General features: G+C 42.9%; 1 protein-coding gene across 5 annotated transcripts in view; it reads right to left on the bottom strand.

Moving 5' to 3' along the window:
• The window catches only part of MORC2 (MORC family CW-type zinc finger 2), a 39,519-nt gene that overhangs the window by 18,294 nt on the left and 8,879 nt on the right, over positions 1-12,346 (bottom strand). For all 5 annotated transcript variants that reach the window (XM_034638738.1, XM_034638739.1, XM_034638741.1 and 2 more), the window contains exons 3-6: positions 11,331-11,365; positions 5,036-5,104; positions 4,428-4,518; positions 883-991 (exon numbers count right to left, since the gene is read on the bottom strand). In XM_034638738.1, coding sequence (XP_034494629.1) covers positions 883-991; positions 4,428-4,518; positions 5,036-5,104; positions 11,331-11,365 — 304 coding nt within the window. The remainder of the gene's footprint in view (positions 1-882; positions 992-4,427; positions 4,519-5,035; positions 5,105-11,330; positions 11,366-12,346) is intronic.

The following is a 12,346-nucleotide window of genomic DNA, read 5'->3' as shown; positions in this document are numbered from 1 at the left end:
CTCTCAGCCCCCTTTCTACAGCTCTAGCCACTACTTCTCACACATGAAAGGAGGAGGAGTCCAGTCTGAGGCTGCGCAGACTAAAACTGTCTCTGATCCCCCCTCTAATGAGGAAGCACAGATCTCACCACACCAGCTCCATAGATGTCTGAACCACCAGGCCACAAAGATTAAACCGAGCATGTGTTTAGCTTACATAGTTAACTAATTATTGAAATGTTTTAAAATCCAAATATTCAAGATTCACTAGGACTTCTTTCCAGCATAGTAATGATGAGCTAGGGCTAAGCGTCATCTGTCATTTAGCAAAGAACTTACAATGATGTTTTGCATGCAGTCACCTGCTTCACTACCTGCCCAGGCCCCACAGGTCTGACTTGTACCTTCTGATATAGATGATTAAAGCAACATATTTCTTCAACAGAAAAATACATTCATAGCACGTTCCACAAAACCCCCATCACATAGGAAAGACAGTGCTGCTCGTATTATTAGTTCCTATTATTATCACAGGTTGTGATCTCACCCACAGTCAAGAAGCCAAAACACTCCCCTTGATAAAACTTAACTCTTCATATCAACACCCTGCCAGACTGAATTCAGGCTGCAGGTCTAGAGAAGCTGCAAATCCAGCTCTTGGTTCCTGCCATGTGATGGCCTCATTCTCAGAAACAAGACAACTGTTCTCTAAAGCTTTGAGATTTTTACCTCCTCTCACACTAAGAGGTCTGCCTAACCCCTCAACCAGTTCATCCAACCAGCTAATCCCATAACGGGGGCATGGCTGCAATCCTCCAACCCCAATGAGCCCAGTATCACAAATAACCTAGGCAGACCCAGGAAATGTGAAATGATGACTCAGACCATGAGGACAGGACCTACTTCATCAATGCCTTCCTCCTCGTGAAAGGTCCGAGACAAGAAGAGGCAGGTCATGGTGTCTTCCTTCTTAGTGAAGAGTATAAAATCCTTCCCAATGCGCATTGAGCCCCTGAAAGGAAAGCAGAAATGGGTTATTCTCCTAGGGATTCAAAAACTCATCTGAAAAAGAAGCAAATTCACCCTCTGGACACGACTGAAACTGCCTCTGAAAAGCTCTCAAGACCTCCCTCCCTTGCAGGACCCTGATGAGGTCCACAGTCCTCATTCTCCCTGCTCTTCTATCAGCCTTCATCATTCCTCACAACCAGCCTGACCCCACTTACCCACAGTTAAGGCTCCTTCACCACCCTTCTAGGGCACATTCACCAAAGATCATCAGCCCCAAGTTAACTCCTGACCTGCTGCCACAACGAGAAGTAACCCTGCTGCCCATGCATCAGGTTCATCTCAGCAACACAAGGGCTGCTGTACTCTTTGTGCCACCATCAGATTTCCCTCCAGGAACCGATACCTTCAACACATTATCTTCCATGCTGACCCCATCCGTTCCCATCTGGTCCTTCCTTTGTTGACACAAACTCCCTTCTCATTCACTCATGAAATGGCAGCACCATCAAGGGCACAGCCCGTGATCTACACTCATAAGTCCTCAAAAAAAAAAAAAAACCCAATATGATCCCAAGGCTCAGCCAAATATAGGGGCTAACCATACATAACATAATTCTTAATCATAGTTTTCAAGGAGGCCTATAATTGGCTCATGTCCTATAACTACAACCATCTTGTCTCAAAATTGTTTTGCCACCTCAAGCTCATTATGACATAGGCGGTCCCTGCTTTTAAATGCAACTAGTTTCTGAGAAATGTGCCTTGAGGCTGGGTTCCACAAGGTAAAGTCCGAATGGAATCAACTGCTTCCTTCCTCTGTTTGGCCACATTAAATCATCTGAGGAACAGGCAAGGACAGGCCTTTCTGGGCAACATGGAACAGGGCAGAAGTTCCAACAGTTCACTACCCACTGAACAATGGGGCAGTTCAGCTCCTTTCTTCTGAGCAGCTTCTGGGGCTTTATGGCTATTATCTTATTAGTCTTCATAATACCCCAGGGAGGGGATGGCAGTGGGAAGCTTCATTACTCTCTTCTATGTACAAATACAAACCAGGCTGGCATGCCAAACACACAAATGAATGCCATGTCTCATTTCCCCAAATGCTCAGGAAAACGCCCAGGACACTATCCAGAGACACCCTGGGGGCTGCCAAGTTCTCTTTCTCCTCCTCCAGTTTCCAAGATGCTGGCAATGCTCCTTCCTCTGACAGATTTCACAGCCCTCCTCCTTCTTCCCTGAAGCTTACAGATAGCAAAATGAGGCATATTACCTTGCCTTCTGTCAAAGCTTGCTCTTGACCTAATTTGGCAAAAACTCTTTGTGCTTCTTTCCTCCCTCTTTGATCCTGACCTTGGAGGCTAAAAAGCAACAACCCCCAAAATGCCACCTCTCTGCTAGCTTCCTTGCTTCTCAGCCCTATTCTCACCACAAATCACTCCCTCCTGAAACTCTTTTTCAACTTCTGAATTGGTTTCAAAATAAATACACTCTCAACACTAGATGGCTCCAACTCAATGCATCCTTTACAAAACTCATTCTAAAATATGCTAATGACAACACTTTCAACTTCCTGGTCTTCTTTTTTTTTTTAAAGATTTTTATTTATTCGACAGAGATAGAGACAGCCAGGGAGAGAGGGAACACAAGCAGGGGGAGTGGGAGAGGAAGAAGGGCTCATAGAGGAAGAGCCTGATGTGGGGCTCGATCCTGTAACGCTGGGATCAGGCCCTGAGCTGAAGGCAGACGCTTAACCGCTGTGCCACCCAGGCGCCCCTCAACTTCCTGGTCTTCTAAGCACTGTCAGAGTCACATTTGTTTGCTCCTCAGACTTGCTCTATACGGGAGAAAGTCAGAAATAGAACCCCATTTGCTAGATTAGAAAAGATATTCAAAGAGCTTGCCTGAGGCCACAAAACTGCTAAGACCAGGTAGGAGGAGCCTGGCCTGCAATCCAGATGGGAAGTCAGGACTTCTTTTGCACTGACTCTGAGAGACCTCAGTTATAGGGGATTTAGGGCACCAGCACCAGAATCACCTGGGGAACCTATAGATTCCAAGGACCTACTCTAGATCTAGTGAGTCAGGCCAGGAACCTGCCATGGAAAGATCAAAGTAGAAATAAAGTAAGAATCCAGAAACTAGTCTAAGGCTCTCAAAGCAATGAAAACATTTAATCCTTAACTTACTTGGCATGTATTATAATCCCAATTTACAAAAGAGGAAGCTGAGGCTCAGAGAAATAATTAGGTGGCTGAGGTGAGGTTTGAACTTTAATTTGTATGACTGAAGTGAGATGTACAGCAGCTCCAACTTTGCAGTCAAAAGGACCTGGTTCCTATTTCAGCTCTACACTTGGGCAAATATTTTTATACCTCTGGGCAAATCACTTCATCCCCATAAATCTCAATGTCCTCATTGGGAAAATGAAAATAAAAAATGAGAATAGAAGGATTAAATAAGATCATCCAGTAAGGTTTCTGGCATAGTGCCTGGCACATGGTAAGTACTTGTTCTTACCATTTGGTTTCTCCCTTGAAAGACTAATCAAAAAGTTCAGATACCATGTCCCTGATATCTTTGGAAGCACTCCCTTTCCTCGCCACACATCCAAAGCATGCTGCATGTGAGGGACAACTGATACTGTTGACTGACCAAAGCACCACCCTCTCTCAAATAAAACAACACTTTTCCACGGCAAGACTGGAAACATGACTCAGAATTCCATTTGTACAAACTCCAATTCCACTAAATCTTATTCCATCCAAAGGTATGTACAGCTGGAAGTGAGCATTTCAGAAATAGAAACCTTTCTCTTGGGGCTTCACTCAAAACCAGAACAACACATTCCAAACACCAAACAAGTGGGAACCAAGGGCTGAGAAAGAAGTTCCCAAGGGATCTGAAGACATTAGGTAGGTCCCTGCTACAGGGACTAGCAGGACACAGAAGTGGAGACCATGTCCTTTGAAAGGGAAGGTTCAGATCTCTATTACTCACCCCAGATCTTCAGTGCCTGGCTCAAAGCATGACATGTGCCAGGTGCTCAGGGAACACTGCTGTGCCATGAAGCAACACCTTTAGCATCTCAGATACATCCTAATCCCGCAAAACCACCACTTGCATCCTCAAACCATAGGGTAAAAAATAAGAATTTTCATCAGCGGAAGAGGTGCAGTTCCAGAGCACATTGCCAAGAGAAACCTACAGCTTCCTTCTCTCACCCCAAATGGTTTAGGGTGTTCATTCTTTCAATCTGTAAGGAAAACTTAGCTGAACAGTTGCTATAACCCCCCAAACTACTACTACTTTCTGACTTTTCTTCTGCTCCAGTTACACTGATGGTAGGATAAGGAATAGAAAAGTTTTCGTTGGACAGCAGGAGAGTATTGCTTGATTCTGTATGGAGGCCTACGACGGGCTTCTAGTATACTTACGATTTTAACCCATTCCCATACTGCCCAATCTGGGTGGACTCAGGTGTTCGCTTGGCTGACTTCCCAAACTGGATCACACTGGCAGCATCACCTGAAGTGACAGGCACAAAAGAAAGTGAAGCATTTGCATTTCTTCCCCAGGATCCTCAAAAATCAAAGGTCTGAGCCTTATTAAATCTAAGCAGGGCTGTGTGTCTACCAAAACCACTTTCCGAGGAAATTCAGAACCACGAGGCAAATGGAGACAACCCGACTGGCCTGTCAGTACCACCATCGCTACGACCTTATTCTGTTACCAAAACATGGTATGAAGGCTGAGGGAGGCCTCTGTAGTTCCAGCTCCAGGATGTTATGCAAGCTGATAAATACAATGTCAAGAGACAGGTAATCTGACTGACTTCAGGTTGCCATTCAGATCCTATCTCCCATGCTAGGACAAGACCTGGCAAATCCATTAGTGGAATTAAGCCTGAGATGTTGCAACAGACCTCTCTCTCTCCAGGTGGATCTTCTAGTCACAACAGTAAAGCAACAGAAAAATAACACAATGAGTATTCAGTAAAAAGAGTTACATCCTCCCCAAAAGAAGAAATCATCTTATCACTTACTTGGATCCATTCCTGCTCCATCATCCAAAAAGCAAAGCATAAATCCTCCTCGAAGGTCCTCTCGCCTTTCTGAAAAAGAAGTTGTCATTACTGGGTGGTTACCTACCAGAGGGTGGCAACATGGGTAAGGTCATAAGGTGGATCAATGTGACATTTGGCCCAAAAAGGTTAGGACAAACCTAGCTCCTCCTAATAGCCCTAGCTTGTGTAAGGTAAATGTCAGGGCCCTTGAGGGTGGGCATTACTATCAAAGGTTCTCCAATGCTTTCTAGTTAATGACAAAGATGGGCAGAATCTTTGGGGGCAGGAAATACCTGGCCCACTAGACTAACCACACCTAGGACCACTGAATATGTATGTATTTCCTTTTTTTTTTCTTAAAAGATTTTATTTGAGAGAGAGAGAACACAAACATATGTGTGCACGAGCAAAGGGGAGGGGCAGAAGCAGGGAGCCCAACTCAGGGTTCATCCCAGGACTCCGAGGTCATGACCTGAGCCCGCTGTCTGAGTCACCCAGGCACCCCTGAATATGCATTTATTTCATGCAAACCTCAATCATCCTCTGCCTCTCTCCACCTGGATTACTTCCACCTCTGCCCTCTGCCATGGACCCCAAGACACTAAAGTACTCCAACTACTACACACTGTACCTTATCAACACTGCTCAAATTCAACAGGGTATCTCCTTTGTGGGTTAAGTTTTGGGTAGCCTCCATTATGATCAAGCCAGACATGCTGTGGGCACAGTGGTGGCAGTTACTATCCAGAGGAATTACTAAGTCTGTGTATGACTATCCCCAGACTAACCTGAGTTTCTGGGCTATCTGTATTCATTGCCACATCCTCTGCTTGCTATGGGTCCCTGAAATGGCTCCCTAACCTAGGAATGAGATAGCACAAGATGCAGTAAGAGCTGCCCGGTTCCCAGCTGGACTTGCTCAACTGGAAGGAGGAATAGTCTTTTGACAAGAGGATTAAGTCCTTTGACAGTACGGCCATGGCAGGGCTTCCTGGTTGACAGGAGGGGAACAAAAGAAACTGGCTGCCATTTCATTGGGAGGAAGAACCTTTTCTTTCAGTAGCTGTCTTTTGCAGCAGCAGGTGGTTACTCATAGTAGTCTGGGTCTAAGCATGTCACAAACACTAAAGAAGAGATTCCCAAATAGGGAAGGGGGCGATATTGGAGTTTCCATGGTGCTTATGACCAATGATGAGGATTATGTTGACAAAAGAGGAACAGCACAGGCTCTGGAACCAGGAGAGCACTTCTACTAAAAGGAAGAAAGTCTATCTAAGGTACTACAGGGACAAGCCCAAGACTGCTTTGAAGCATAGTTCCCAAGTACTTTTTTGTTTCCCGCAAGCTGTGGTTCACCAACTTTACACAACTATCTAAGCTTAGGAACCTCAGTTTAAAATACTCTTTGGGGCGCCTGGGTGGCACAGCGGTTAAGCGTCTGCCTTCGGCTCAGGGCGTGATCCCGGCGTTCTGGGATCGAGCCCCACGTCAGGCTCCTCCGCCATGAGCCTGCTCTTCCTCTCCCACGCCCCCTGCTTGTGTTCCCTCTCTCGCTGGCTGTCTCTCTCTCTCTGTCAAATAAATAAATAAAATCTTTAAAAAAATAAATAAATAAAATACTCTTTGTCCTCCCCTTGGGCTAAAGATTCAAGTGAGTCATGACCACCTTCGGTTATATGGACTAGTGAGTGTAATTTAAAACGCTATTTCAAAAGTACTATAAACCACAGATTTTCAAGTATCATTAAGTGTTCAGGAAGCTGACTTTGCTGAAACATTAATAACAAGTGCTTCTTGAAAGTTCAAGAGCAAGAACCTTCCTGTAAGTACTACTGGTAGATAAGAAAATTTCTCCTTATGGCAGTGCCTCTTATCAGTGTGGAGAATCCAAGTGAGATCTAGTAAGCATGAGCAAGTGCAAGAAAAGTGCAAAAAGGCTTCAACGTCTCTTTCTGGAGGAAGCAAAGTAGCACAGGGAGACGCAAACTAGGTCAGATACACAGCATGGTAAAAGAAGTGCTCTAAATCTAGCCAAGAGCCATTTGTTGTACACTTCAGCCATAAAACATACATGAAGATTCTGCTTTTGGAATCCAGAAATTGGCTGAAGCCAACTGGCATTCCTTGAACACTATATAGGAAATTACTTCTAGGCCCTTGTGTTTGTTAGACATATAATCATCACTTAACAGTGGGTCTGAGATCCCTTTCTGGTTCAAGGACTTCATTTAAAGATTTTTCATATGGTTTACAAGGTTAAGAGATCCACCTGTAGAGGATCTTCCTGGCCACATAGGGATCAACAGCCTGTAAGCAGCTAGTAGTACCCAAGTCCACATGATCATATGCAACACTGACTCAGGGCCAAGAGAGACTAGCTGACACAGCAGTCCCTTCTTCAACTTTGTAAATAGGCAATGTGGCATCACCACCTGGCTACAATGCTTATCCTGATCACTCATTTATTCAATGAGTATTTACTGAGCACTTCCGCTGTTCCTGGCTCTGTGATGAAGACGAAAGTAAACTATGCAGATATGATCACTGCCTTCATGGAGCTTACAGTCCAACAGGTGCTACTCTCTGTAGAAAATCAGTTAAGCAGAAGGGTTTAAGCAGGAGACTAAGAGCAACAGCTAGAGCAAAATGTAGTGTGCGTAAGAATCAGTTGAAGAGCTTGTTAAAAATACAGATTCTGGGCTCCACCCCAGAAAGTCTGTGTGGGTCTGAGGAGGCACCTGAGAATTTGCATTTCTAACAAGCTCCCAGGGGATGCTGATGTTGTCCATCACTGGACCACTCTCTAAGAAGCACTGAGCTAGAGAATCAAGAACCAGAAGGTTTCCCTGCTCAAAACTATCTAACCTGATAACATACCAGTTAGAGACATATTCCTAACACCTGATATTTACTTTGATCAGTCAACTGAGTGTTATCTGATGCCTCCAAGCAAAGGATTTTGATGAAGAAGGTGGAGTTACAGAAAGAGAAAAGTCTAAGCAGCTGGGGGCTGTATGCTCCCACTCCCATGATACATCTTGGAATAACACAGGGAAGGCAAAGCCAAACTGCCTTCTTTGCGGTTGTGCCTTAGATCCTGGTAGCAGCTATGTTAAGATTATCAGAATGAGTTTGGAAAGATGCACATCTAAGCTCCCCCCAATATGGCCAAGTCCGTCTTCTCCAAATTAGCCTGACTTCCCATCATCCAACTCTCACTGGGGAGAAAAAGAAGATGAAACAGGAGAAGAAATGTAAAATGGAACTAATGAGTCAAAAGTCAGAGATGAGAAAAGAATATTGTCCTTAGCAGAAGTTGTAATAAAATGACATCCAAGTTCTTCATTGTTCTTTTGCAATCTGAGCAGTATTTATTTCAGTTACATGTGCTCTAATTTTCCACTTGCTAACCATGGTTTAGCATCACAAAGGGGATCTTTCTTTGAGGAGTGGCATTGCCTATCCAAGGAAGTCAAAAAGTCAGTAAAAATACCGAGTCTACTTCTGACAGACACATTATGGTCTGGCCCTGTCTAATAGGAATTCTTTGGGTAAATGAACACCTCTGCACTTTAACAGTCTGGTTCCTTTGTCACCCTTCTTTTATTTTTTTTTATTTTTTTAAAAGATTTTATTTATTTATTCGACAGAGATAGAGACAGCCAGCGAGAGAGGGAACACAAGCAGGGGGAGTGGGAGAGGAAGAAGCAGGCTCCCAGTGGAGGAGCCTGATGTGGGGCTCGATCCCGTAACGCCGGGATCACGCCCTGAGCTGAAGGCAGACGCTTAACCGCTGTGCCACCCAGGCGCCCCCACCCTTCTTTTAAAATGTGACTTTTTACTAAATTCAAACTAAATCTGATGTTTAAGGGGATTTCCAAGTTCAGTATCAATCTAGTCTGAGAATGAAAGACGAAAATACTTTCCCCTGGGTACTGACAGTAAATCAATACTAGGGTATTACTAATTCTATCATTGTACTCACAAAATGAGGTTGCTTTTATTCCTCCTGTTGAATATGTTAATAAGGCTCTGAGGTAGAAAAGTGTGAAAGTTAAGGACATCTCAGCCAAGATTCCCAATCTTGAGATATTTGGAGTAAATCAAGCCTTTTTCTAAAAAGCTGTAGTGCTTAGTACTTCTATCACACCATTTATTCCTTAACTGCCTTGACAGCTCACTCAAGATCACGTTATTGTTCTCTAATCATCTGCAGAGCGCTGTCTCTCCAATTAAAGACTTAAATTCTCTAATGAGAACTTACAAAGGCCCCATCACATCCTCTCTGGACTCTTCCCAAAGCACAACAGGAGTAAGAACACTGAGCAAAGACTAAATGCACAGTGGGCCCTTCATTTAAATTGAAATCCAATTGTTCTGTTGTATTCTGAGTGTAAAGGATTAAATTTTCTTAGTGAAATTCACCCACCAAAGGTGGTAGGAGAGGGTAGCAATGATCTGTGTTTAAAATGCTTCTTTCAAATAGACTCAGCTATGATGATCTGTCCTTTCAACGTCACTTGGAGTAGAGGCCCATTCTATGCTTTACCATTTGTGCAATGATTAAAACAACATTACTCTCAGAGGTAGCTGTAATTGCTCCTCATTAAAGTACACTTGAGATATAAGATACACACTGTGACTTGGGAATGATGCCTCCATTTGGCCTTAGGGTTTAAGTAACCATCTTCTAACACTCTTCTGCTATGCCTCTGAGATGTATCCCTAACACCTGATATTTACTTTGTTCCTTTCTTTCCTGTTTCTGTTCCTTTCTTCTAAAAATAAGTCGTCTTATTTTTACCACTTTGGCATAGCCTTTTGAGCAGAAGGCTTTCAGAATTTAAGCAGTACAGCTGACTTTTAGCTGTTCTGAATTATTTTCTTTGCTCCAAAGTATATCAGGCATGAGAAATTCATCATATCTGGGGAGATTCTTCATAAAATGATATAACACTGGAGGTTCTAAAAATTACCTCTTACTTGTTTGCTTATTCCCATTTATGAAATGAGTCTGCAAAGATGGGTTATTTGGTAACTGTATATTCCCACAAAAACACTTCAGTCTTCTCAGAAGCTAGTCAATGTTATTCAAGACTTCAGAAAAGTTTGTCAGAGACATATATTATGCTAGCCAAACTGGATTTAAAAGCCATCTTCCTCTATTTTGCTTCCAAATTTCTAGCATTCAAATGACCAAAAACATGTTGGTACAAACACTGAACAGGCAGAAAACAAACTAAAAATAATTTAAAATTTTAAAAAAGCCCATGGTAGTGACTAAGAATTCTTCCACTATTGCACCCACTCCAGAAAAAAAAGAGAGAATCTCACTCCGAACAACAGAGCCAATTAAATAAGCCAAACAGAAGACCCCGTTAATATCTTTAATTTCTGGGATGTTTGACTTCGGCTCGCATCACGATCTCAGAGTCCTGGGATCAAGCCCCGGGTCCAGCTCCCTGCTCACTGGAGAGTCTGTTTGTCCCTCTCTCTCTGCCTCTCCCCCTACTCATGCACTCGCTCTGTCTCTCTCTCTCTCTAATAAATAGAATCTTTAAAAAAAAAATCTTTAAATTCCAAGCAAAGCAGCTCTCCTTCCTACCTGACATTCTGCCTGAGAACATCTCCTCAGCAAACCCCAGTGCCAACCCAGTTAACCCAATTATTTTATGCAACTGACACCAGCAACTCTCCAAGTCCTCACTGAGGTTGCAGAGAGAAACTGGCCTCCAACAACATCTCTCTTTGGCTCTAGTTACCAGTAAAATCAACCAATCAGTAATCCAACCGGTAAAATCACCAGTACTTGGTCACTTCACTTCCCACTACTCTACTCCATCATCCCATAAATCTCTCAGTGGCTATCGAAATAGATCTATAGGGCCGTCTGGGTGGCTCAGTAGGTTAAGCATCTGTCTTAGGCTCAGGTCATGATCCCAGGGTCCTGGGATGGAGCACCGAGTGAGACTCCCTGCTCAGCGGGGAACCTACTTCTCCCTCTCCACCCCACTTGTGCACGCGCGCGCTCTCTCAAGTAAATAAATAAAATCTTTAATAAATAAATAGATCTATAAATCTAGGAACCACATGTTAGTTGCTTTACACCAATATTCTTGGTTTCTATTATATGCCTGACCAGAGCTGCCCTATTTCTACCCTATGACCTAGAGTAATTGTGCCATCTCACCAGGTTCTTAGGCATTTCTTCTCAGGCATAGCAATAAATGCATTCAAAGGAACTGAACATGAGAAGAACTGACATCTGACTTACCTGCGTAAATATCTATTCTGGTGGCATCAGCATCTCTGCAAAATTAAAAGAGAAGAAACCAAGATCCAAATGAAAATATGAAATATCAACCATCAAAATACATGGTATTTTAAGTGGGATGCATACTATTTTGAGTCTATTTTTAGAAGTTACACAGAAATTCTGTATCCATTAAAATAGACTTTCATACTTGGCGACACTATTTTCCTTATGTGTCTGTGAAACAGTTCTGAAGCTCTAAATTATTTAAAATAACCACATGACACATAGGGCCTGGATACATCTTTTTAATACAGATTTCACAGTAAAAATATCTAGAGGATGAAAGAACATTCCCCTCTACACACTAAAAAATTACTCACAACTATGTTTCCCTCACTAATTTGATAGCGATCATAAAAAATGTTCCAGTAACTTGTCTGTTTTTCTTTTGTACAAGATACTAGAAGAAAACATCATCTGCCACAAAGCCTATGAAAAATCAGGTCTCACAGTATATACATTACAGTCAGCAGACTAATTGACAAGCCTGTAACCTCCCTAACCTAGAAAGGAAGTTGGGGCACTCCATTAGACTCCAACCACAAGCTGAAATACAAGTTCAGTCATCAATAAAGGCTTGAAACTAATCAGTCCAATTCTGCCAACCACAGGCAAGGTAAATGAGGCACAGAGAGTTTCATACGTTTTAAATGCAAAAACCCCACTCAAATCCATACAGTTCTACATGTACCTATTCCCCAAAACATAAAAGCAGTTTCAAATATGAGAAAGACAGGCAATATATGTGTATGACTCCCAAGAATCTCCAGTTCACCATATGATATACAAAAAGGCAGTCTGCCGCAGCACACCAGGGTCTCACTAAGCTAACAAGAGGCACATTCAAACACAGTTCCATTAAGCTATAGCATTTTTAAATTGAATACTAAAATTATGAGTCAACCAGGATTTAAACAAAATGGGAGTTTTTTGATTAAACAGTTAACAAACACACTTCCATAAACAGTCCAGTG

Source organism: Ailuropoda melanoleuca, chromosome 12, assembly GCF_002007445.2.
Source record: "Ailuropoda melanoleuca isolate Jingjing chromosome 12, ASM200744v2, whole genome shotgun sequence".
Lineage (NCBI taxonomy): Eukaryota > Metazoa > Chordata > Mammalia > Carnivora > Ursidae > Ailuropoda > Ailuropoda melanoleuca.
This window is presented reverse-complemented; position numbering and strand designations above follow the sequence as displayed.